The 26,580-nt window shown below is 32.0% G+C and overlaps 1 protein-coding gene across 1 annotated transcript; it reads right to left on the reverse strand.

Moving 5' to 3' along the window:
* Positions 1–4,200: 4,200 nt before the first annotated feature.
* On the reverse strand, positions 4,201–24,955 carry LOC132200368 (probable cytochrome P450 49a1). Its single transcript, XM_059625791.1, has 10 exons — positions 24,709–24,955; positions 20,493–20,739; positions 14,467–14,583; positions 11,045–11,121; positions 9,032–9,233; positions 6,143–6,299; positions 5,157–5,326; positions 5,024–5,102; positions 4,742–4,969; positions 4,201–4,596 (listed from the first exon to the last, which is right to left on the reverse strand). Exons 1-10 carry the CDS (start codon positions 24,929–24,931, stop codon positions 4,483–4,485), a joined length of 1,614 nt encoding a protein of 537 aa, XP_059481774.1. The 5' UTR covers positions 24,932–24,955; the 3' UTR covers positions 4,201–4,482.
* Between the last annotated feature and the right edge of the window lie 1,625 nt (positions 24,956–26,580).

A 26,580-nucleotide genomic window follows, 5' to 3' on the forward strand; every position in this document is an offset into this window, starting at 1 on the left:
CGGCGAGCGCGACCCACGTAAAATCTCCAAATTTTGTGCTCTATCCGACCGTGCCCGCGGCGTTCACCTGGGAGGCGGCGTTAAGAAGTTATTAAGCGCTGACTAAATCACCTCGAAAACGACCCGAAACTTCGGCGATTTTTTTCGGCCCGAAAACGGTCACGGATCGCGGAAATTCCTCGCGTGTCCGACTAATTCGGACCCGAGGAATCCGAATCCGTCGTCGGATTTGCCGAAAAATTAAGTCGGCCGACCTTTCGGCAATTTGCCGAAAATCGGCACGATCCGAAGTTTTTTTTATTTTTTTAAAAGCAGCGAGACCGAATCGTCTAGGTCGTATCAAATTTTGGTTAGGATCTAATGGACGGTTTTTTCGCTACGAATTTTTAACCTCGAAAAAGGGTGTTTTTCGGCCGAAAGTCGGCGATGGCGGCCGAAATCGGGGGTGCGCCGCAATTTTTTCCGACGCGCCCGATTTTTCCGCGTCCGTCGGCGCCCGGAACTCCGCGCTAGGCGAGTTTCTCGCCGAGCTAGCGCGGAAAAACCTCCCTTATGGGAGAATGGGCAAAAAACGGACCTTTTTGCCCATTACTCCGCGGGCGTCGAACGCAGGGGAAAAAGCTCGCGAAGTGAAACTTGTATTAAAAAACCATGTCTAAAAATGCCCTCAAAGTATTTTTTTTCGAAAGTCGGCGCGATTCGGGGATAGGCTCTTATAGAGTAGAGGTACTATGCAAATTATGAAGCTTTACAAAAGGAGGAATATTTCTTCTTTTCTCAAAGTTGCGGATCAACTTATTTAAATCAAATTTTAGTTTGCTTGAATTTGATCCATCATTGGATTGGAATCTTTGCTTAACAAAGACTATGCACCTGTTTGGGGAATTGAAATGAAATTCAAGCCTTTTAAAATTCGTGAGATTTTGTTGGGTAAAGAAGGTTTTCCCACTTAGCCTACAGCGAATTTTATTGGGATTTTTCAGAGTTCATTAAACTTATTTTTTAATCACTTTTCTTTTAAAATGTAACAGAAATTAATTCAGCAGCATTCGTCAAAAGTACACAGATTATCTGATCAACTATTTTACCGTCTCAACAAACTTCTATTAAAATGATTTAAAATAATAATTACAATGAGTAAAGCCGTATGCAAAAATTTATTATCTCAAGGAATAAAATAATAAAATCTATATAATATTTATTAAAATATAATAATAATTATAATTATTTTTAAATTGTTTTTATAGCAAATTTAGCAAATAAAAATTAAATAATAAGTTCAATTGTAAAATAAATTTTAATTAAATATAAAGTGTTTTTTTTAAACATAAAAAATATCATTTAAATAAAAATTATGTTTAAATATAAGGTTTTTGTTGTATATTTTATTACAAATGCAGCAATTTTATTCTTCTGCTGGATGCTGAGCAGGTTACTCCAGTAAGAGTGGGTTAGTGGCGGAAGTGGGTCACTCACTCACTCGCTTTCAGTGAGTGAGTGAGAAGATGATTCAAACACAATCACAAGATATTGGGGCGACCTTGCTTCGCTCTCGTATCCTTTCGATCAGCCGCCGGCAGGCGTTGAAAACGAGAAGGAAAGAAAATTTGTACCAGCCGGGCCGTGGCTCTCGATCAAGTTCCCATGCCCAAGGCGTGCTTTTCACTCTTCCTCCGAATATTAATTAGACCTCATTTCGCATTCTGAACATAAAGTATTCAAATAATTCGCAGGTATCTAAATCATTCCATTTTCCTTACGAGTCAGAGTAAGTAATTTACAGAGAAAAATTATTTTACATTGTATCGATCAGTTGAGAAAGGAAAGTTTCTCATTTTTTTTCTTGTCAGACTAGTTTGGTCAAAAAAGATAAAAAAAAGATCTGTAACGTCATAAATTGTCACAAGAGACAAGTTGTTATACTAAAAATTTTGACAATTTTTTTTCTTTCGGTAATGCACACTTTTAATTAGCCAAGCATTGTCTCTTGAATGGCCTTAATGATGTCGTTGCTAATGAGACGTTACAAGAAAAGAATTTTTGCTCGCGGAGTTTTCTCTCTTACACTAGATGAGCTCACCTGCTCTGCAAAACTGTCTCGAGTTAAGGATAATAGAAAGCAGCGCGCGCGACGGGACTCGAATTACGCCTGTCTTTGTTTATGGGCACTTAAGGTGTACATCTCTTGTACGCAGCATCCACTCGCGGCGTGCACCGTTGTACCCATGATTAAGGCACATAACGAGGCTTGTAAGCAAACAGCGGTAATAAAACAGAACACGCCGCCTTCCGTCTCACTCAAAGGTGCGACGCTATTTACAATAGATATGCACGCACTCAATTAGCTTTTCCTGATTAATTAATTATTCCTTTCGTGCATATACTTGATTTATGAAAAGAATACTTGGAACTATTTTGTGATGATAAAATATTTGGCTCAAGTTTCAAAATTACATAATTTTTCAAAATTTAATAAAACAGTAACTTTTTATAATGGGCCAATAATAATTTTGATATTTGGGGTTGTGAAAAAATTATCCTTTTCCTTTTTGAATGTGCTTCTGTAGACTTATTTTCATTGATAAAGTTCGTTAATGTTTCCAAAGCAATTTTAAGAGTTATTTTTATAAACTTTTAATTAATTAAAATCGCATTTAAATATTTTAAATATATATTTTTATTTTATAATTTATAAAAATGATAAATTTTCTCTTCAAAGTCAAAAAAATGAAATTTACAAAATATTTGTAATAAAAATGTAAACTGGTTCATTTTTTTTTATTATATAAAAATAAAGCTGAAATCAAACTTTAACTTTTGTAAGATATACAAATTATTATAAACAAATATGCATGGAAAGTCTATAATTATAAATGTCTCAAAATAGATAATTTCCCCCAAATATATAAATCATAAATATGTCTGAAAATAGTCTATAATAATTATTGTAAGAATATCGAAAAGGGTTTTTGGGGTTTTTAATATTAGAAAAAGTAATAAATTCTTTTTCATTCTTTCATTTGTTTAGGTTAAGAGCAAAAAAAAAATCCACAAAGACAGGTTTAATTGCCATTGCCAGTAAAATTGAGCACTTTCTGTTGGATAGAAAAGTTTAAGAACTCTTCCGAGTCCTCGGGTGCCTCTTTTATAAATTATTCTGTAATTTTTTTAAATTGAAAGAAATTATAAAGAAAAACAGTTTTCTCGTAATTATTTAAATTAACCCACCATCTAACCTTAATGAACGGCTATTTTGTCATTTATAAAGTAAAATAATAATTTACCCACTGCAGAGAAACTAGCAATTTAAAATTAATTTCGACGACCTCTAATGCAACAAATAATAAAAGTACAATGGATGCGGCTCGCACACGCAATGCGCGTACAAGACCCTTAATTAACATATCCAGAATGATGAAAGAGCCGCGCGATAGCATAAATTATATAAAAAAAACTTTGCTCATGATAAACATTTGAAAAATGACGCACGCTCGCAAAGCTGGCCAATTCAAGGAAACGCATCCACCATGCTCAAACAAAGAGGAGTGAGATAAGTGTTGGAGTTATTTAATCTTTTATGTCACGGCAAATACGCACTTTCCCTGCGAATACCATCCGTAAAAACAAACCCAAGCTTCTAGGAACGTGTTTTTTTTATCTGGATTGATCCATCCATCAATGCGTAAAATGGAAATTATTTTTAAATTCTACTTTGAATTAAAACAAACAAAGTTCCCATGGGAGCCGCTGATTAATATTGTATTTAATTGTGCGCTCCCAAGTGTAACTATTTATTATCAAAATAATAAGTTTGGGTTGTGAGCAATGCCAATATCTGCTACTCATATAAGTTTACAAATTCATTCATTTGAGAGTTTTCATAATTCAATCATAAATTGAAATACTCTTGGGTATTTTGGAATTCACTTTTGCTCTCATAAAATTATTAATTTAATATAATTAAAGTAAATAATTTAATTATTAAATTGTAATTAATATTATAAAGGTTGCATAAAACCATGGGAGAGTGCGTAATTAGATAAGAGATTTTTTTAAATTCATTTTGTTCAAAAAAATTCAAGTTAAAAAATTAGGGAATTACTCTGAACAGGTTTACCATGTGGAATGGTCAAAAGTTCTCAATTCAAGTTTTGTTCTTCATTATCTATAATTTATTTACATCGCTACTATCAATGTTACAAAATCTAAATATGATGAAACTCATATTATAGAAATCTTATGCATTGAAATATTTAATACATAATATGGAATTACAACAAAATCATCAAATATAGCTGGCAAAAAAAATGCTTACGTAAATAAATTTAAATTTATCATTTAAAACTATAATGCATGATATGCAATGTATAATTATTTAATTATCTGAATAATACTGATTCGACATCATAATAATTTACAAAATATATCACAATAGGAATGGAAAATTGCTCCTGAATTATGAAATCAAGGCACTTAGTTTGATCATTCTTCTCTTTCGATGAGTTTGAATTTGAGCGGAGACTCTGGTATGTATGTGGGATGAATGGTGTAGTTGATGTCACCGTAGTGGTATTCAACTTTGTACTTGCGGAAAATCTAGAAAATAATAAATGGTTATTTATTTTCTTTAAATTTTGGTGAAATATTTTTAATCCCTTTGAGATTCTGTATGTAGATATTTATACATGAAAACTGAATTCAAAATTATTTGTTGTAATTAAAAATATATTTTTTAAATGACCTTTGAAAGTAAAATGTGGAGCTCGAGGTAGGCGAATCGCTTTCCTAAACAAGTTCTGCGACCAAAACTGAATGGCAACGAGGCGAAGGGATGGATTTTTTGCTGGTGGACGGGACACCCTTCAGCCGCTGGGGAATTTTTCATCCATCTTTCAGGCAGAAACTCGGACGGTCTCGGGAAGTACTCGGGAATGTTGCTCAGAACGTAATGGGGGAAAATTACGTGGGTCTGTCAAGATGGAAAAGTTTTAAAAGGAATCACGAAAAATGAAAAAAAACTTACTCCCTTGGGCACTTGAAAACCTCCAATGATGGCGTCAGAAGTCAGACTGCGCCCGTTTCCAATAATCACTGGGTACATTCTGTGAAATTGAATAATTAATTTAGTACCTAATTTTAATCCAATGAATAAATACCTCAAAGTTTCTTTGACGCAAGCTTTCAAAAAGGGCATCTGTCCAAGAATATTTTCCGTCGTTGGCTGATCAGGATCTGGAAGGGCCTGTTTCAGTTCTTGGAAAAGTTTCTCTTGTTTTTCTTGATTTCTCGCCAGCATATTCAAAGTGGACGCCATTGTTACCGAAGTCTGGAAGAGCAGACTTTGTTAAACTGGACTTTAATTTTATTTGTAAAACGTCCTAATTCATGAAATGATAATCATGAATTTGGCAATTTTCAAAATGAAAATACAGCATATCTGTGCTAAAAAATGATAATTCAGTTCATTTCTGTAGAACTGCATATAACGATAAAAACAATCTCAAATTTACAATGTTTTAAAAAGATTAAAGAAATTAATAAAAAGGACATTTCATTTTACTGATTTTTGGCAGTTTGATTAATTTAATATTTTATTTTAACAGTAGGTATTTAATTTAATTTAATTTTTATTTTTAGGTTTTAATTTTTAATTGATCTGCTAATAAGGGACAAAAAATTTTTATATAAAACTGTAGTAAAAATCAACTAGAATCTGGAATTCTGGTTTGAATCAACAAAATGACTGAAAAATTGGGATTTTTTCTCTCTTTGAAATTAAAAGCAATTAAATATTGAGGAAAGCAAATAAAAAATAGTTAATAATTTTCCTGAAAATGACTGAAATAACATGATCTATTAATAACTACCAGCCGAACCAATAAATGTTGAAATTAAGGTTCAACAGTCTCTGAAACGCTTTGATTAAGAAGATGCACTCTGTGTTTATCGTTCATTCAACTCTCCGGCCTTGGGTGTTAACACGCATCTGCACTCCAATAAACGGCCAGCGGCGATTTATTGAGATGCATGCGTAGCATCAAATTATCTCTAAACACCTATCTATGAATTTTCAGAATTGGGCGTTTTATTCTAATTTATACTACAAAATTAATCAATCAATTAATTATCAAAGTTCACTCACCGTGTCTATTCCAACCAGTAAAAGGTCGAGAGCCATAGTTGCAGCGATTTTCGGGTCACCAGTTCTGTCCAAAACTCTTTCCAAGAGGGAAGAACCGTCAGTTTCCCCTTTTCCGTCAAGACGAGCGACTGCATCGTTTATCCTCTCCATGCACAATCTGAACATAAAAATTTACAATTTCTTAAAAGTTTTCGAAATAATGTGACAAAGGATTGTATTAAAAATTTGTAAAAAAAAGTATTGTTTATTTTTTATACATAAAAAAGAATAAATGTTTACTGATGATGATAGATTCATAAGTTTGGTTTCTCATTTCATGGAGCTTTTAATTTTTTTCACTTTGCTTAGGCAACCTGCTGCATTTCAATGCTACGCGGGAAGCCTAACTTTAACTTTCAATTATTGAAAAGGGACTGGTTTCTTTTTTTTTGCCAACATTCAAGATGTATTTTTGGACCAACTTTCCTTGCTAAATTCAATGACATGATTTTCAAATTAAAGGCTACACTGAACTTGAATTTTTTTTCTTTTTGTTGTCATTTCTATGCGGCAGCAATATTTTTTTTTTATGAATAGAAAAATGAATTTTTAATTAAATAGAGAGTGGATAATTCAAGGTGAATCGGTTTGAATTGTAATTCACGTGAAATATTATGACATTCGAAATGTCAGAAATGACAAGACGCGCATCTCACGAGTGGGTGCCAATGACGGCGCACACGTGCTCGGACGAAAGTAAAAGTGACGCGGCGTCCCAAAGAAAGTTTGTTTACATTTCTCCAAGCGATAGCATCTCATTCATCCAAGGTCAATACAATTATATCACGAGATGAGTTTTGTAAATCCGGCGAACGTCTGCTCTTGGGAACAAATTGGTTTTTTGACCTTTCGACTCAAAGTAAATGCTAAGATTTTATTCCGAACAGAGCCGCACGTTCATGCAGCAACTTAGTAAGTGACAAGTTAAGGTATTTATTTGATTTTTTTTTAATTACAAGCTGGATGGAAGAGTTTGCAAAGCAGTTGCGGAATCGGAATTATTTGTTTGAAATTTAACTGTTTTAGAAAAATTCTTGCTACTATTAGTGCTATTATTTTTTTTTTTCAAGAATTTTTAAAAGAGAAAATAAATCAAACTTGATCCTTTTATTTTTTATTGATATTTTCCTCCGACAACAATTATTTAGAGAACAAAAAACATTAGGATTTTATAATAACAGCATCCAGAATTCACCCTCTAGGGTCAGGATATATTTTTTTTTTTTTTTTTTAAATTTTTCAACCTTGTTTCAAATTTTTTTGAAATTCAAATAACCTAAAGTTGGCTTCAAACATAATATTTCATTAATTTTTCCCAAAAATGATCTATTTTTCACGCTCAACTTTAAATTTAATGTAAAATTGAAACAATTAGTTTTGCAAAAATAAAATTCCTTAACTGGTTTTTTCATTAAAAGAAATTAGCATGAAAATCCAAACATATCAAGCCGAAAAAAATGAAATTACAAATAATGAAGCCGCCGATCAAAACATGACCACCGCTTGAGCAAAACATAAAGGGCACTTACGCATTGCTTTGCATATAAATTGGTCTGGCAGAATAAAAAGCCCAAACAATCGTACGCAATTATGTTTTTGCCTCTCAGCACGTATTACTACGTACAAGGCACTCAACAATGATTTATGCACTCTCACGTGGCTCGTGCTGCCGGTGAATTACAACGGTGGTGCAAGCGGCGTTTTTACTGCCACAAGTACCTTTGTATGTGCACAACCCGATTGCAATTAGAAACGGTCGCTAAATTATTGTGCGATTACTTTTCAACCGACACAACCAATCTCCCGCGCCCCAATTTGGCCAATCTGATTAAAAAAAAGGAGTTCAAAAAATTAATGTCTGCGGTGTGGTGATAATGTATAATTTATAATTTCATTTTGCGTTTGGTACCAAATTCTGTGCAATTTAATCCTCTACAAAGAGCCAATTAAGACGATTTGATTTTTAACAGATTTCCAACAAATTAATGTAATATTCAAATTTCTTCCCTTAACAATAATTTAAGAATAGGAAAATGATCCGATCCTCTTTAAAAAAAATGGGGCATAAGTGAAGGTAGAATAATTATATTGATATACATGCATAGTAATATGAGTGTTATTTCTTATATTATTATTGTATAATTAATTAAAATTAAAACATAAGAAACTTTTGCAAATATTAAAAAAAGTAAGCTTCAGTGATACATGCATTATTAAAATGTATAATTTAGCTAAATTCAAAACTTGGACTTGAAATACTTGAATTATAAATTTGCTACTTGTGGCTTATTGAAAAGGTATTCACATTGTCTATATTTTATTAATTTATTGATTTATTTAATTCAACCGATATTTTTCCAGCTTTTTTTTTAAATTTTGAAACTGTCCGCAAGCATTTTAAAACCATTTAAAAAAATTAAATACAAAATTAAATTTATTAAATATTTAAAATATATTAACACTAAATAAAATTCTTAAAATTAATTGTAAATAAATTTAAAATTATTAATTAAATAATATGTTTAAAGAAGTTGACACTCAAGGAGATGATCATGGAAATGAAGATTCGGGCTTTTCCTCATTGCAAAAAATTGTTTTTATTTGTTTGTTTTATTGTTTTTGAATAAAAACAATTTTTTGCAACGAGGAAAAGCCCGAATCTTCATTTCCAATAAAATAATATACTTGAATTATAAAATTTATATGTTTTCTTTACACTACCATAAAATATGCCATAATTTATATTAAATTTATCATTCCGATTAATTAAGTGGAACGTTTATTATGGTAAATTATGATAAATTTCTGGAAAATATTTTAGCGTGTTTTTATCATAAAATTCCTACTCACTCTCTGAATGTGTCTAGGGCGTTGATGTACTTTTTCCATGAGGGGGTGGCGACCAGTTTCCAGAAGGGGTTTCTCAGTTCGACGACGGACACGTTTTCGAAGAAACTCTTCATGGCCTCGATGATTCGCTGCTGCTCTGACTCGGGTCTGATGTCCGCTCCGAGGCATCCGAGTCTCGAATCCAGAGCGACCCGCCCGATCGCTGTGAATAAAAAAATCAGAATAGGCGTTGTTGCATAATTATTATATCATTGTGGCGGCGCTGCTTTAGGTATAAAACAAAATTGTCAGCTTTCTCTGCAGTTTTTCTGCTTGTCATCCGCGCCAGCACTCGGGATCAGCTTTGCTTTTCTTTGTGAAATATTCCCGAGGAGTTTTCCTCCGAGAGAGAAAGCATTTCTTGCTTTTCTTGATGCAACCGACCGACGCATCTCTCGCAGCGCATTTTTATAATTGCGCGGTGAATTATTTTATGTGCGCCAGAAGCGGTGTAGATTTATGATTTGGTTGCGTCAAATGCACAGTCTCGATATGGGCGGCACTCGATAAATCTCGGAATCGTGCCCCGGGATTCAATTGGAAGAACGTGCTCTTCTATTGCATTATTTCTTGACGAAATTGAACATTTTCTTGCAGATTGAAAAGGTTTTGGTTTCAACTACTTGATTTATAATATAAATTAAAATTTGTGTTGATTGTTCCTGTTTGTTTAAAATAATAATAATAATAATAATAATAATATATAACTTTGAATTTGAAACATGAGTTGCAAACAAAATGACAAATAACACAAGAATGAACAATAATAAGAACCAAATCATTTGGTCATATGAATTTAATGTGCAGAAATATTGCGATAACTTCAAAAATTGGCTGTTTATATATTTTTATTTGTCCACGTCTGTTTTTTATTAAAGAGTCAAAATGCGGCTAAATTTAAAAAAAAAAATTAAATAAAATCAAATGATAAAGTTAAAATTCAAATAAAAATAAAGTAAAATATTTAAAAATATAGTGAGTACTCTAAAATATAAATTTTATTTAATTTTTAATTTAGAATTCAATTCATACTGATTCCAGTTGTTTGCAAGATTTCAATTTTTATGACTCCCCTGTCTAGACGTTTTTATAAATATACTAATTAGCAAAATATGCAAACAAAGCAACAGGACGTTGAAAAAAAAACGATGCTAAATCACGAATCTAAAAAACATAGTAGGCGTGCTCTTGTCTAAAAGCTTCCTAGAATTTGTGAAATGTGTAATAAATCATTCCGTTCTCGGGGAGCTACTGCATGTTTACAAAGGAGGCCAAATTTAAATTAATTAGCAAGACCGTTTCTAATTAGCTTTCTTCCAGCATTTGACCTCCTACACAGGTAAACATAAAAAAGTATGATTTTCCTTCATTGGGATATTATTTACTCTAGAAATTCTGCCTTTTTTTTATTTATTATTTAAATCAAATTATTTAAGACCAACACCTAATTAATCCTTAATTAATAACACCTAATATGTCCTAATTGTCATTATCAATTCAATTTTATTGAGCCTTATATTTGTAACATAAAATGTTAGTTACAAAACTTCCAGTTTTGCCCTTGGACATCTCGCAAATTTCTAGAAGTCTCCATGAATTCTCGTTCAAAAGAGCACGTTGGTCTCATTAAGAAACGTTTTACGACGCACTTGCAAAATAAGTGATAATTAATTGATGAGAATTTCACATTCACGCACTCACTGATAATAGCTTGGGTGCTATAATTAAGCAACATTGTTAAAAAAAAAAAGAATTCGCGGTGCATTTATAAGCGCAAGGAAAGGAAGAAGCAAAAAACAAAGGCGCCGCTCGACTAGCTAAGGTTTTATTATTTATGATGTAACCTGTGGAGAGTCCGCAGAGAAAGTGATATTATGCGCGCACATCCATCTGAACAGATGTAGGATAGGATCAATTAGCAGTTCCAAATAACACCTCGCCCTTTCCCAGAGATACACAGTAATTTATACTCACACTCAAGGGCCCATTTGTAAAGCTCGCCCAAAAAGCCTCCCGGCAGTTCGTCGTTGGAATCTTTCAGAAGATCGATTCTGAAAAAAGGCAAGAAAGAGGATTAGAATAGAAAGGCCGAATTATTTATTTCGAAATGTAAAATTGAATGTGCATTTGTAATTCAATTACTGCTACGGAGAGTGAAGGCGTTGCGAGTTTGTTTGAGCTCATTTTGAATGCATAGAAGATCAGCGATAGCAACTGGATTAAGAGTTTAGTGAGAGGCCCAACGAGGCAATAAGATCTTGGTTTAGAAAATTTTCATTGTGTCCCCAATTCTGACAGAAATGAATACAAACACAAGTAGAGAAAATCATAATTAAAATATTTTACTGTTAGACTGAAAAATAAAGAGTTGGCTTAAAGGCTTAAATTTCTAGGGGAAAAAACACTATATAATGCTTTTTTTTTACTATCACACCAACTCTTGGACAAAACAAGTTAAAAATCATAAAATATATTCACTCTAATTAGTCCAGAATTTTAAAACATTTTTAAAAAAGTAAGTAAGGATAATAAATAATAAAAATAAATAATAATAATGAAATAATTAATAAATAAAAAAGAATAAAATTTAAATCAATTTAAATGATGTTTTGTTTCTTAGACAGTAAAGAAAATCGTTTTTAGACCCAAATAAATGTAATCAGAATATCCAAAAATTAATAGTCACAATGTGTAAAAAATATTCTAAATCTATTTTCACGCCAATTAATCAAGAATAATCAATTTCAATTTGGAATATAAAAATAGTTATTACTAATAACTTATTTATTGTTACGGATTTTATAATCTTGAATAAAATTTTCAGATCTGCTTTGGTTGACCACAGTTTGAAATTTAAAAACTAGGCTTGAGATTTGATCGTTAAGCAAGGTTTTATTTCTTTTTTTTTATCTGAACATTTATTATATTTTTTATGAATGTTGCCTTGCTTTTAAAATATGCTCAAGTACCGTGAAATATTTTGGTCTCAACTCTAAGTACTTTTAGCAATCGATTGCTAATCGCCCTGCTTAGGCAATTAATCTTGATAAACATTAATTGCTTAGCGAGCGTGCGAAACCATCTTGACCCAAAATTTGCAAACTTGCAAAACTGCAATGACGACCTCTCACTATGCAAAATACATTAACATAAGCACAAGTTAAAATCAAAATTGTTCGAGAGCGAGTTTCTCTCTTATTATTTAATTAAATTATATCTTGATGAGCGGAATTACTCAATTATAATTAAATTTAAATGCAAACGAGTTGCAAAAACATAGTAAAAGGCGCGTCTGCAAACAATGATGAGACAAAAGACGCCGTGTCAAGGACCGTTCGAAATGGATGGAATTTCATTTTATGGCAAAATTGTCGATTATTCCAGCCTAGAGTTTTCGCAATTCGCGAGAGAATGTTCCGCGCACGTACGCCATTTTCGGAATTTGGGTCATTTGGTCAACAATTGTTCCCTGACGCACGACTCAACTGTCAGCGTGATAATAATGACTTGGCGATTTTTCGATGCGATTATATCGATTGGCCACCTCAGGGCGAAATTCGACTTGTGTATAATTCGTGTGCGACTTCGGCTGAAAACTCGCCAATCAAGTTAATTAATTATCAAGTTGTTCGGATGGAAAAGACAGAAATTAATTTTTATGTGCTTGTGAGACCTTGAATGTCTACCTTGAACGTGACGGGTTTTTAAAAGTAACCCATAGAGTTAGATCAAAACGATTAAGATTATATTTGATTTAATTTGTTGACACAAATAAAAACAAGAAGTGAGATTTTTCCCGTCAAAGTTGTCATTTGGTTGCATAAGAAAGCGCATTAGGTTAAAAAGGACAACTTAAGTTGTTATAAGAAATGTCCCACGAATTGCAAGGTGACATAATATTAATTATAATGTAATATAGGAGATTGTGTGAACGCTCGTAAATCTGGGGCATTTAGCGTCGTGTGAATTAAAAAGCAGCTCCCATACAGATTCAGATGCAGTTGCAACAACTCACTGGTGTGTCTAATTACAAGAGTTCCAAGTTTTAAACTTTGATTCTTCGTAAATTAACTGCAGATAAGCAAATTTCTTTTCTATTCTTGATTGTTCTTGAAAAATGCTGAATTGGAATATCAGACTAACTAGGATTATAATTATAAAAAAAGGGAATGATAAATATTTAAGTTCCTTATGCTGACTTATGTTAATAAGTGAAGTATTGAAATTAATGCAAAGGCAAAAATTTATACCTTATTTATACCTTGGTCAAAAACGCAAAAATAAATTGAAGAATAGGGTCAAGACTACAGCAATAGTTATATGATCAGATTTTAAAATTGGTTTCCAAAAATATTTTAAATTTTATAATTTCTTTAAAATGCACTTCCCTTATCATTAAAAAAAAAAACATTTTTTCGTGTAAAAAAGTTATGTTGAATAAAATTAAATATTATAATTAGGCTCGTGCATTTTAGTCGGTTTTTAGGAGTCAAAAATTCGACTATTTTTAGTTGATATTACAGAAATTTAGTCACCTTTTTAGCTGGTTTTTGCCAAAATATTAGTTTTTAGTCGATTTTTAAATTGGATTTTTTGAGCCTTAAAATATATGAATCGATTTTTTTGAATTGCCTTTAATGAATTTATTTTTGGAAGCATAAATAATATTTTATCACCCATTTTTCATCATTTTTAAATTACCTAGTTAGCAATTATGCAGAACTTTGTGATTTTATGATACGTTATACAGAAAGGATACAATTGCTGAAACCATTGAATTTTTGTAATATTGTGTTGAAATATATATTTTGAAGATAGTTGAACATGGTAATTTAATTAAATGTTTTGTTTGAGATTTAGGAAAAAAATTTGTATTTTGTCGTAAAATTTTAATCATGATTTTCTAAAAATGCTCAAAAAAGGTTTTCCACTATGGAAAAATTATGGATTTTTCATCCATCACATGTTTTATTTCTTTTTTGTTATTGAAGATGAAAAATATCTTTATTTAGTGCTACTTTCAGTCGCTTGAAATAAAATTTGTTTGATAAAAGTTTTTAAATAAATAATTTTTTAACTTTTCAAAATTTTTTTCAAGGTCTGGAAAACCCTATTTTTGCTTAAAAAGTTGAAAAAGTCTGTTATTTTAGTCTGTTTTAGTCACTTTAGTTGGAAATTGAAGAAATAGTCGGTTTTAGTCGGTTTTAAATAGGTGCCAATCGTAATAAAATCACTTTTGATTCAAGCAGAAAATGCATTTCCGTATCGTTCCGAGCGATTTAGAAAAAAAGTTGATCGACTAAAAAACACAAGCCTAACAAAACTTTTAATTAATATATTAAAAAATTAAAATTAATAATTAATTGTTGGTACTTTTTATAAATGCAAACTTTTACCTGTCCATAAAGTCGTCTGCAATTTGGTTGAGGGGTGTGATGTACTGCCTGGCCACTGCGGGTTGCAGAACCACTTGCTGCACCTGTGCCCTGAAGTCGTGCCACTTTTGGCCGTGCCTGAAATCAATCGTGGAGAAAAATCGCGATCAGTGAGTGCGAAAGAGAAAGGTCATGGTGCGTTGTACATTTTTATTCGTTTGCACCGCTGGCCTTGTAAGGTCGCTGAAAGTGAGAATCTGCAGAATAGTAGGTAACGAGGTTTCAGGACAAGTGCGCTCCATTTCTTTTCTTTTTTTTCAACTCTCACTCGCTCGACTGGTTTCTGCAGCTGCGAACCACACATTACAGTAAGATGTGCCTTTTGTACGCGCGGCGCCTATGCTTGATGTAATCACGCTAATCGCTTCCGGCGTTGCTTCGGCCTCAAATCATATCGCGTCTAGAGATTCAGACGTGCGCCTTTTTTGTTTCGGCTGCGAGAACCGCATTGACAAGAGCAATTTATGCCTTTAAATTTTCAATACATTCTCTTAATTTGACTGGTGAAAATTGTGTTTGAAAACAAGCAATCCATTATTTTAATTCAGTTAAAATTATGGTTTTTGAAGTCCAAATGAATTAATTTAAGAAAGTCTATTTTGGAAATTCTGGTAGTAAGTAAAAAATAATGCAGGATGAATCTGTATTCAATTTTTGATCAAAAATATGTTCTGATTAAAGAAGACAACACACTTCAATTCCATGGTAATTTTATCTTTTTTAACAAAATATTTGAGCAAAGTTATTAAGAAATTTGTACTGCCAGAAAATAAGTTTGTTGTGGAGTAAAAGTAAAAAGTCTGTAAAAAATATAAAAATTATTCACAAAAAGGGACTAACAAATAAAAGAAAAATTTAAAAAAATTATTTTTACTATCAATATTTTGAATCAAAATAACAATGTCAATTTTCATTTTAATATTTAGAGTGAATGTAAATAAATCATATTCATTTTGAAATTTCCTTTTTTTGAAACATCCTTTTCAAAACATGTAAAAGGTCACTTGCAGCTATGCATTTTGGGGGAAACTTGCGGAATCTCTCCCTTGAGTGTGCAAAATCTCTATTTTTCCTTAAATTTGCGCCCATGGCTATATACGGAGTGGAAGCAATTTGGCCGTATTTAAAAATTTGTGACTTGGTCACTTACGAATATTTAATGACCAGATATTTCAAAAAAGTTTTAGGAGTAAGCAAATTTTCCAGAAGCTCATACTTGTTTGTATCTTTTTATTGGCGATGAAGAGCCTTTTGTAACTAAAATTAAGAATACATTTAATTTAAGTAGTAATAGAGCTTATGATGAGTTCGTAACACATATTCAATTAAGAAAAGAACGAGATTTTAATGAAGAAATATACCAAACACCAGCAATGTTAAATAATAATTGGAAAAAGCTTAAAAATAGACATGTTCAAACTCGGTTTGCGATGCACGGATTTCATCATTGTATTTCGTCGGCTACGCGGCCAAATGGCCGATCTGGTAATTTCCCCTGTGGGGAAAATGGCTAGTGGCCACTTTCCCCGTTGGGGAAAATGGCAGATGAGCCTTTTTTTAAATTTTACAGGAGAAGCAAAAAACTGATTATCTGCTCCAATTTTCTATGTTCAGATTTCAAAATTTGAACCAAAGTTCAGCATGTTATTGCAGATAATTTGGTAGACTTAATTTTCTTTTAAACCTTAATATACAACTGTTGTAAGAAATTTAAAGGGAATTAATTCCACACTGAAAGAGTAAAACGTACAATACAATCGAAATTAAACCACTTATGCAATTATTTCCTGCTTTTCTTTGTTCAATTTAACTTGATAATAATATTTTATAATATAATTTTATATTAATTCATCGTATTTTACAATATTTTTATTATTTTATTTTATTTCAATTAATTTAAATTTTATTCTTTTATTTGAACAATAGTAAACAATTTTGGCATTAAAAGCATTTTTTTCTTATTTCACATGACCCGGCGTCACTTCTAATTATAATCTCATGAATAGTTTTACTAATACTTACTATAAATTGCAATAATTAGTAAAGTAAAATCAAGCTCGGATACAACATTAAGCTTCTGGTTGCATGTTAAATATTTTAATAATAAAATCTATATTTTACTATCTATTTGATTTTAAAATTATATCTATTTTAAAGAATTTTTTGCATTATCATGCAAAATGCATGAAAAAGCTGTCACTTTGGAATACAATATTGACGAAACTACAGCTTATTCTGATATTTTACTTCTTAATTTATGTTAGGTATTTTATTAAATTTATTAAAATTTTATTTTTATATTTTTTTTATTTTCGATATTTTCATTATTTTTAACATTTATTGCATTTAAAACAATTTTGGCATTATTCAGCAAGCGGGAATGCTGCCTGCTTGCTGTGGAACTTGGTAAGGGGGCGTGGCACTGCCTTACTTTTGCTCCCCAAACTCGCGATAGTGAGACATCTACTGAGAAAGTTGATACTTTTATGGTTATTTCTGATGCAGATTTGTACACTGAATGCATTGGAACAATATAAAAAATTTGTCCGGAAATGCTCATCTGCCATTTTCCCCAACGGGGAAAGTGGCCACTAGCCATTTTCCCCACAGGGGTATTTACCAGATCGGCCATTTGGCCGCGTAGCCGACGATTTGTAAAGATAAAACTTTCCATACTGCGAGAGCAAATTGTGTATATAAACTTTGTGATGAAAAGGAGATTTCCCAGTAATTGTTCAAAAAGAGTAAAGTCTCTAACCGAATATGCTACACTAGATAAAGATAAAACTTGAAACTTCAATTTCATTAATATTAATTTTAGGTATATATTAGATCAATACATGACGTTGTACACATTTTTGTTTAATAAAAAGACAATAATAATTTTGAAATTTCTGCTATTTTGAATTGATAAGCAATTAGGAGTCTGTTATGTAAATATTTGTTAATAAAAATGTAATAATTATTTACATTCATTTTTAGAGTGACTTACTAGTCATTTAATGACTTAAATAATAAAATAATTTATTATATATTATATATTAAATAATATGTTTAAATTAACATAAAATTTTTTTAATAAATTTAATAATAAGCAAAAGAATAAAATTATAAAATTAATATTTATTTAAATAAATAGTGAATGATTTATTTAAATAACTAATCTACTTTTTAACACAGAGTTGTATTATTGAGTAATAAAAATAGCATCTAATGAACGTTTTTTTTTAAGCAATGATCCATAATTAATTAATGTCATTTTTAAGGATCCCTTTTAAAACTTGCATGACCATGCAATCTAATTGAGTAGCCGTGGCCTGGAATAATAAAAGTTTTGAGGCGTTTTTTACTGAGCAGACCCGTAATAATGAACTTGTACTAAATCTTATTAAAATATTATATCATTAACAAGTACCCTATCTCAAATATGCAAACAGGTTTAATTTTTTGCAGGTCTTTATTTCAAAATTCAATTCACATTTTACCGTGCGTGTTTGAAAATCAGTCAGATTAATTTTACGACCAAACTTGAACATTCACTCTTACATAAAATCGTTTGTTTTTTACTCAGTCAGTGTTAAAATTATGCAACCAACGCGTCAACCGTGCAGACGCGGAAATTTCTTTCTTTCCAGCCGAGCGTAAAAAGGTGGTAATTTTGGCACCATATTAAGGCAAGACCGCGCGTGGCGCAGACAAAGGATGTCCAAATTATACACCTTAATCTCTCTCGTTTTGTGTCTTTTCGAATCGTATAGAAGGAAAGTCGGTCATATTAATTTTTTTCATATTCCACGCATCGTCATTAAAAATTTGCCGGTTGATTATTTTGGCAGCCGTGCGGGTTGCACAACCGCTCGATTATGATGTAAATCTTGAGTTACGCATTTGATAATTTAATGCGACGCAGATGACTCGGCAAGATCGATTTCAGAAGCCGATGCAAAGATATTAATCTTAATTTGGCATTGTTCGGAAAGTGAAATGGGCCGCGCGCGCTCGCCTTTGACAAAAATGCATCGCCGTGGTAATGGATCTGCTGTCAAAAGATTTGGACACACCACTTCTGTCTCGCGATTGTGCGCTATGTCAATTTTATAAATCTCGAGAGAAACTCTCTAGCTTCGATGCCGTTATTAGAGAACATGGCACGTAGGCCCTGTGCAGGAAAATGACTTTTTAAGTTTGATATCGAGTCACGTTCAAAAGTGTGTACAACTCTTTGCACTTGTGTCGATAAAAAGTGCAGAAAATTGAGGGCGAACAGTTTCCGCAGCTCAAACTTTCTTAGCTGCTGAATTCACAATCAGGCACACACTGATGGATTATGTAAATTTACCAACGGTTTCAATGTTACAAAAAAATCTTCTAGAAGTTTTTGGGTGTGTGAATTATCTGCTCAAGACAGAGATTAATCATGTTGAAGTTGTTTGCTCAAAAATTTCAGTAAATTAGTTATATTGAAAATATTTATATTTAAAAAGTTGTAGGTAATAATTGGAGAAATCCCAGGTTTAAAACCGTTTTAAAATGACCCAAAAAGTCTCTTTTTTTACTGACCATTTCAATTTTTCAAATTTTTTAAGAATATTTAAATTATTGTTGAAAAATCTATGACATTCATACAGAGACGAGCACATTTTTATTGTGAACAGTAGGTTTTTTTTTAAATTAAAAAAATTTTCAGACAAAAGATAAAAAAATCTGAAATTTATTACTAAATAGGAAAATAAAATTATGTTCATTCTTGATAGATCATTAAATGCTTCATAAAACTTTGAGTAATTATTTTCCATTTAAAATTTTCCCCATATTTTGCAGAAAAGTTTATAATAATTTTTTAAAATTTCCATGCAAAATTCTGTGTCTATATTATACAGAAAAATTAAATTGTTTTTAATTTCTTCCTAATAGAGAATCTAAAACATAGAGCAAAATAACCAGCTGTATTTGGTATGGAAAGTCAATTTTTTTTTTTTAAATTCCGGTAATGCTCTTTATGACGTCTTTGCTCTTCCTTCAATTAATGTATAATTATCGTCTCACGACATTGACACAATTTAGTCAAGCTCCAGTTAGTGCAGCGAGGCCGTTGACATTCGTTCATTTCGGATGGCCCTTTGCGTGCAATTAAACATTCCCCGTCACGCCGAGTCTCCAATAATTGAAGCACGACAGCAATATAATTATTTCGGGTCTTCTTTCTTTCACGACAGATACATTTTTCATTTTTCTCACAAGTGAATCGAGAAATCGAAACACTGGGAGCAGAGAAATTCACTTTTAGAATTATTAATCAATTCAATCATGATAAAAACCAAAACAAACGTGCGTGGATTTTGGCAGCCTTGGAGTTCTGCGGTTTTTTACGCAAAATCGCTTTATTGCGTTTACGGTCAAGAATTTTGTTATTAATTTATTTCTTTTGTGTCAAAGTGCACATCAAGGTGAAAAAGACGTAATTAGGAAAATTGCCCAATATTAGAAAATAAAAACTAATAGCCGTAATTGAAAGGTCACAAGATAATTCCACTGGTTTTAATAACTTTGATGAGACTCGACATGAAGAATTAAAAGGCAGATCAAGACAGAAAACAAAAAAATTTATTACAATAAGACTGGAAATAATGAGGATTTCTAGATTGATAGGGTAATGTATATAATTTTATGCGCTGTTTATTTTTTAATTTTTATCGCAAATCTAGTGTAAGAAAAATGGCTCAATTAAATATTTTAATTAAATTAAATGAAAATAAAATATTTATTAAAATAAATTGTATTTTAATTGCTGTATCGAATTTAAAATAAAATAAAAATTAATATTAATATATTAATGTTAAATTTTTTATTTTAATAATGTACAGTTTCCAAAAATGGTCTCATTGCTGATTTTTTTTCAATTTTTACTCTTCAGGGGATGAAGGACTAATTATAATTTATGATCTCGATTTTTAACTAAAATATAAGAGAAAATGTTGGTCACTCACACTCCAATGACGCCAGGGGTGTCTCCGAAGAAGTCCTTTCGCAGGACGTTCTTGTAGTGGTGCAGGGACGGCATGGACGGGCGGTGCGGCATGTGTTCTTCCCTTCGGAAAACCTGCTCAACCAGAGAAGCGTCGAAGACGAAAAGCAAGTCTGGATGACCCAAAAGTCCGCCAAGACGGACAACTTTTCCAAAGTCGCGGTACAACTGCCACATGATCTTGTCCAGCTTCTGAATGTCATAATGACCTGTAATGTTAAATCAATATTTTTTTTTTACCAAACATGACATTGACATTATTCGCATTGCACTTTTTATGAATTGTAAAATATTGCATTATTTTTGGTACGTGACATTCTTCTTAAGGTGCGTATAAACGCACGCATATCCAGCTGGTTTCTTTATTTATTTTCAAGGTGAATCCTTGGCATAGCACTAAATTTTTTCCCAATAAATTAAGCAAGGGATCAGACGCATACAGCACTCCTTATTTGTGGCCAAACCGCGTAATATTAAGGCTAAAATTAATGGGACGAGTGTCAACAGTGAAGGTCAAGTAGTCAGGATCGGAATTTTTTTATTATTTAAGACGTTGGATGAAAGGGAAACCAGTTTGTGGTAGTTTTCAGGTTAGACTGTTCGCGGCTAATTTGGCGCCGTTTTTCTCATAGAGATCGCCATTATAATATTGTGTTGATTGGATTCTGGTTTTACGATAACTTTGTCCTTGATCTGATTATTGTGCACCAAATTTTTCACGAGTGCAATTAACAAGTGATTTAATATTCTATAAAAAATATGCTTTTTGTAAATGAAAAAAAAACATTTCGTTAATAATTTTAACCTTGATAATGTAAATATTTTATTAAATTTATCAAATTTTCTCCATCAAATCGCATCCTTAGTATTAATGACTATTCAAAAATGAAGTGAAAGACTTTGAATTTATTTTGTCGCGCACCACATTGAAAATTGTTTTGTAAAATTTTTTAAGTTAAGTTGAAGTTGTACTCAAATGAGTTTCAAATAAAAGAATATATATCAAATTTTCTTCCTCCTTGCAAGCTAAAATAATATTTCAGTGGAATTTTTATTCCGAGAATTTCTATATATTAAAAATTTTTAAAAAATCTGTGGATTTCATGAAAATTGAAGGCTTAACCTAGATAAAAACCTACAGGTTTTGAGAGTACCAGTTAAAAATGTTCCTTTATATTTTAAGCTAAACGAAGCTCATTTTTTTACTATATTTATTGTATATTATATTTTTTCACTGGTATTCTACTATTTTTTTTTTAATTAATATTGTTTTGTAGATTTTTGTTATATTTTTAATACATTCGGATGAATTTATTGACTTGTCATGATGATTCCTTTGTTGCGCTCCATATGCACAAACTACTTATTTACGCAATTAACTTCCTGATTTCTACGGCGAGGAATCCCAACGTTTATTTATATTGTTTGGTTTGCTGCTAGACTTAAACAGTTTGTTTACATTCATTCGAGTCATTACCGGCCGCAACGTAAAACGCGTTTGAGTTTCACATTTTTTGTTGTTTACCTCGGGAATTGCATAATATAGGACAGTCTGAACGCAATTTTTAGCGGTGTCTGTAAATAATATGCATGCGGCTCGAATTTTCACGCCGCACTGACCAGATAACCGAGCATGACGCCCGAAATGTACGGAGCTAGGCGGCTTATCTGAGCGGATTTTCGCAAGAAAGGAAAAACGAGTTTGTTTTAATTTATGGGACGGATGTTGTCTCGCTCGTTATTTGTCACAAAAGGTGCGTTTCTAGATTTTTTTATTACAAGGAATGAATTCGTGGATTTGAATGGGACACACGCAGCATCCACATAATAAATTGGTCGTGGCACGTTCAAGGCCGAGAGGTTAAGGATCACGCGAACACGTTCCTAGCTTAAAATAGTAAAAATCGAGCGGTTCTGCTTAGAATTTTTAAGGAGGAAATTTCAATTTTCTTTAAATATCATTTTTCAATAAATTCACTACTTTATGCAAAAAAAATTAGTTTTCACAAAAGAAAAAGCCAAAAATAAATGTATTGTTTGTCATTTTATATTGTATAATATTAGATGTTGTATACAACAGTGTCTAATAAAATTCTGATGATGATGATGATAAAAATGTTATATGTTATTTACAAAAAAAGTATTGGTAACTCATTGAGTGCAAGAACTGATTTTTTTTATGGTGCTGAATTTCAAGCTTTATTGCTCACATTTTATTATTTGTTTATTCTCCATTCAAATTCATTTCATATATCTAATTGTAAGTGGTGTATGATATTATTTATTGTTAATGCTTTTTGCAAATTATTGTATACCAACTGAATTCCATTATTATACAATATTTTAGCAATTAAAGCAAAGTAAGTAATAATTGATATATATTCATTGCATGGAATAATGGAAAAATAACATCGAGCAACTGATGACATAATTTTCTTTTGAATTGCTGACCATGAATATCATTGCAGCAATGACACAAAATAAATAATATTTTTAAAAAAATATATGGTAAATTTTTACAATAATTTTATCAAAATTTAAAACAAAATTAATTGCTAAAAGAAATAATAAAATATATTTTAACAAGTATTGAAATAAAATAAATTAATGTTAATGTTAAAAAAGATTTAATATTAAGTTTACTATAATTATTTTGAATTTTAATAGAAGCAAAGTAATTATGTTTATAAACGCTATGCTACTAAAGCTTTGTGCAAGTCTAAAGTCGTGTTTCCTACTTGCATAATAATTGTATGATTTTTCTTGAGACAAGAGCCTCTCTGCATATATCTCTTGATCTTTGACACAGCAGAATTCTCGAGAGGGCATTTTTACGTTAAAGTTGTGTTGCATCTCTCGCTGCCAACCTTAGGAATAATAATGAGCCGGCCGATGCAGCCAGGTAAAACTTTCGGTTTCGTTTGAGACGTCGAGAGTGAGAGAATCCAGTTTGTTTGTTCGTTATATCACCCTGACGTAATAAAGCGAGAAAGAACGGGTTATGAATTTGAACCGAACCGCGTCAAATCGAAATTACGCGACAATTAATTCATATAATTATCTGGCTGCTCTCGATAAGTGCTGAAAACTAGTTCACTGCAGTCGTTTGTGTATATAATTGCGCAAATAGAAATCTCTGTTTCGTACGCCATGAGACTTTTTTAGTGCTACTCTTGAACTTGAAAAAAGGCATGCGGCTAAAATGTTTAAAACTCCTCCACATTTTTTTGAAAATAAAACGGACGCGTGTCTGTCTAAAAAAGAAGGTAAAAACAATAAAAAAAACGCGATGCCTAATTTTTCTCGCCTGCAGATTCACCGAATTTCGTGCGGCTTGAAAATTAATTTTTCGTGGTAAAAGAATTTGCCGGCGCGCGGGGCAGCGTGACTTTGTAAGGATTACTTTCGTGTATAAACATCGCGAAGGAGGAAAATTGAGATAAACGGTAAAATTAACATGCAGCGGGAGAGAAATCCATTCTGAGTAGAAATTTGCATCTGTTTTATGGGTACGGCCTTGAAAGAAAGGCATAAAATAAACAACAACTACAATAATAATACATTAATTGCAATTTTAAAAACTACTAAATTTAAATATTTAATCAATGTATTTTAGATTTTTTTATTTATTTAATTATTTACCCATTACTAATTTTTTTCTTTTAAACAGAATTCCTTAGCAAAGTAAAATATGAGTGTTAATAATTTCATTTACAGATATTTGCCAAAATAGTAAATATAAGACCCTAACGCCTATTATGAAATGGATCTAGATAGAAATTCCAAGTAATTGTAATGATAAATGTTGGCTCTTCCAATAAATTCATTTGTTCTTCATTTAAATTAATCTAATAATTTCATTAAATATAACATTTCAATTTAAAAAAATTAAACAGAGCTTAACGCTTAACCTCTTCAAAGGAAAAAAGAAAATAAAGAAAGAAAATGATCTGAACAGGCAAACTTAGTGCTGCTGGTATTAAAAAACCTACAAAATCTTTTACATGCGTTTACTCATGAGGATAAAATCTCTAAGTCTTGAAAAAAAAATTGCAACAAGGTTAAGTTTGGATTAATGGATTTAAACAATTTAAACTTTTCGAGAAATTAAAAAAAAAATGACAACGGAACAAAATAAATTCAATTTTTGTTCTGATTGAATTAAAAATTGAACTGACCTACAACGGGCAGGAAGCGCCACGAGTTTCCGATGAGGGGCATCCCCTTGGGTCCAGGGACCTCGGTGAAGGGTCGCGCCTCTTGGGAGGTCGGCGCCGATTCGCGGTGCAATTCGTCGATGGCGATCGTGACCGAGCTGCGGGCCCTGGTCTGGGCCGCGACGACCCACAGGGGTGACCTGACCTGACGGGCCGCGAGACCCCACGCACTCGACGCCAGCATGACTTGAGAGTGAGGCGCCGCGAGTTGGACTGAATGGGCGAGACTCGCGCCGAGAGCTGCTCCGGCTGATAGCGAGGAGGTGGAAAGAAGGCCTTTTCTTTCTTTATTTCGCGCCTGCCGAGGCTCCCGCGGTCATCCACAAACTGCACTGACGCGCTGCTTACGAAATTTACTCGCCGATCGAATTTGCCGCCGCTACCGAATTAACTTTTCCACCCAATGAAACTAGGAATTGAAAAAGAAATATATTATATTTTTAAGAAGGATTTTGTCAAATAGCAAAGGCGCCGACGCTAGCTAAAAATGATAATACATTTTTTCCAGCTTTTTTTAAAGTAATTTTATCTAATTTTTTTTTATTTAATAACGTCAATTTGCAATAGAGTGTTTGACGGGACTCGCGGGTTTCCCGCGGGACCGGCACCGTTTTCTTTAAGAGCAGCGGGAACGGGACGGGACGCAGGACCGGGAAATTGAAGTTAGTTGCAAAGACAAACCAGTTTTCAATTCCCTGTTCTGTAATGTTAGTAATGAATTATAATTTTCAAGCCAAGTCAAAATATAAGGTTTTTGAATAGCATATTTTTCTAATCGTAACCACCTTTTCGCACTTTCTTTTAAAAAAAATATACATAATCATAAAAAAATTAAGAAATCAAGACAATATTTTTAAAAATTTGAGGTATTGATATAAATTAAGCAACCCGAAGTACATACGAGTAGTGCTATTTGCATTGCATACCACGAAAACTGGACGATTAATAGCTGATTGCAGGAATCGGGACTCGGGACGGGTCCGGAAATTTCGTTTTAGGCACTCCCGGGAACGGGACCAGACTCGGGAAATTGTTTGAAAAAAATTCGGGAATGGGACGGGAAAATTTTCAAAAATTGGTCCCGTCAAACACTGTAATTTGCAACCTATTTATCTAAATAGATGTATGAGTAAAAATATTTTTTTTTAGTTTTGGAAATTCAAATTAGAGGATAATATATTATTTACAAAGCATTCATAATAATGTATGCCTCGATCAGATTAATTCACTGTTTTTAATGACAAATTGCTTTAAATACTTTTGTTCAATTATCTTCCACTGCAAAATTTTTGAAAAAATAATTGTTGAAATTATTTTATGAAAAGCTTAATAATTTGTATTAATTGCAGCTTTTAAAATCTCCAGCATTCTTTTAAATTGAATTGCATAAAACACTCTAATTTGAAAATTGAAACAATTAAATACCATTCAAACTAATTAAATGGAAATGAAGATTCGGGCTTTTCCTCGTTGCAAAAAATGGTTTTTTATTCAAAAACAAACGGCTCTACCAGTTTCGGTCACGGTCTGCGACCCTATTTCATGAGCAAACGCGCTGCTCGCTGACTAATACAAGAATATTCTTGTATTAGTCAGCGAGCAGCGCGAAACTGGTAGAGCCGTTTGTTTTTGAATAAAAAACAATTTTTTGCAACGAGGAAAAGCCCGAATCTTCATTTCCATGATCATCTCCTCGAGTGTCAACTTCTTCAAACAAACTAATTAAAATAAGAAATACACACTACTGAGAGAAGAATAAACGAAAAGAAAATTTTAAAAAAACCTATAATAAGGAAATAAAAAATTTAATTTCGTTTTTACTTGAAGCCCAAA

The sequence above is a fragment of the Neocloeon triangulifer genome, unplaced genomic scaffold, assembly GCF_031216515.1.
Source record: "Neocloeon triangulifer isolate White Clay Creek 2 clone unplaced genomic scaffold, ASM3121651v1 ptg000014l, whole genome shotgun sequence".
NCBI classification, from domain to species: Eukaryota; Metazoa; Arthropoda; class Insecta; order Ephemeroptera; family Baetidae; genus Neocloeon; species Neocloeon triangulifer.

Coding starts and splice junctions, on each gene's coding strand:
- LOC132200368 (XM_059625791.1), bottom strand. CDS start 24,931: ATGCTGGCGTCGAGTGCGTGGGGTCTCGCGGCCCGTCAGGTCAGGTCA. Junction 11,122..14,466: donor GCAGACGACTTTATGGACAG/GTAAAAGTTTGC, acceptor GCCTTTTTTCAG/AATCGATCTTCTGAAAGATT. Junction 6,300..9,031: donor GCCCTAGACACATTCAGAGA/GTGAGTAGGAAT, acceptor TTTTATGTTCAG/ATTGTGCATGGAGAGGATAA.